Source organism: Loa loa, assembly GCF_000183805.2.
Source record: "Loa loa unplaced genomic scaffold supercont3.843, whole genome shotgun sequence".
Classification (NCBI taxonomy): domain Eukaryota; kingdom Metazoa; phylum Nematoda; class Chromadorea; order Rhabditida; family Onchocercidae; genus Loa; species Loa loa.
In genome coordinates, this window is record NW_018109023.1 from 1 (window position 1) to 1226 (window position 1226).

The 1226-nt window shown below is 22.3% G+C and overlaps 1 protein-coding gene across 1 annotated transcript; it reads right to left on the reverse strand.

Annotated features, from left to right (window-relative positions):
- Positions 1-285: 285 nt before the first annotated feature.
- On the reverse strand, positions 286-1102 carry LOAG_15803 (hypothetical protein; the record flags this gene model as incomplete). Its single annotated transcript, XM_003151291.1, has 3 exons — positions 286-488; positions 602-882; positions 969-1102. The coding sequence occupies 3 exons, from the start codon at positions 1100-1102 to the stop codon at positions 286-288; spliced, it is 618 nt and encodes a 205-aa protein (XP_003151339.1).
- Positions 1103-1226: the final 124 nt, after the last annotated feature.

Genomic DNA, 1226 nt, shown 5'->3' on the forward strand with positions numbered 1-1226 from the left:
AATAATAATAACAATAATAATAATAATAATAATAATAATAATAATAATAATAATAATAATAATAATAATAATAATAATAATAGATTAATTAATTAACACTTCAAAAATACAAGAATAAATCAAAAATTGAAAAAATTTTTAGTTAAAATTTTTAACAATTAATATTATTATCATTCACAAAAGTATTACTTTAAATTTATTATTATACTAATAAATTTGATTATGTTTATTAAATATAAAACAGTACATTTTGCTTCTTTTTTTTTGCTAATTTTAAAATAACATTCAAATTTTGAAATTAATTTTAAAACCTCTTGAAACTGGTGAATGAGCAAAATCATGATCAATTATTTGCCCCATTTGCATTAGCATATGCGTATATTTGGCATGAAATACCGGTGCTTCTGCATGCACAATATTTGATACTTTACGTGCTGATGGTAATTTACGTCTATTATTACGACCAAATATACGTGGACTATCAAAACCTATCAATGGATGCGATTAAAATGATTTTACTAATTGTTATATCATATATTTATACCATACATATATATATATATATTTGTTAATAATTTTTGAATTTGAAAAAAAAATTTACCATCCTCATAAACCGGATCCAGTAAACGACGCATTGGTGCAAATGCATTTCCATAATGTGGAAATTTCAAATTGTTACACCAACCGGAAAATGTACGATATTTTGTGGTATGATCACATGGTAATGGTCGTGGTAAGCATTCTTCTATCGATGGTTTTTCTTCACCCAAATAATCCGTAATATTTCCAATAAATTGTGATATATCAATTTCCGGAAGTAAACGTTGTAATGTAGCCAAATCTAATTCTGATGGTAAACGTTCTGTTTCACTTAAACCATCACTAAATAAAAATTTTCCAATTAATTTAATGTTAATTATTAAATTAAAAAAAGAAAAATTACAAATTTTTTAAACAATTAAATTTACCCTCTTAATAAAACTTTAGTTGTTTCACGAAGAACTTCCGCACGATGTGAAATTTCCAGTGATTCCTTTTTTGGTGCCATCAAATTTGAATGAGCATAAATTGCCAAATTTCGTTTCTGATTTTTGATTACCATTTCTTCCTAATAAAATAAGCATGAAAATATGAAAAATAATATTTCATATATATATATATATATATATATATATATATATATATATATATATATATATATATATATATATATATATATATATATA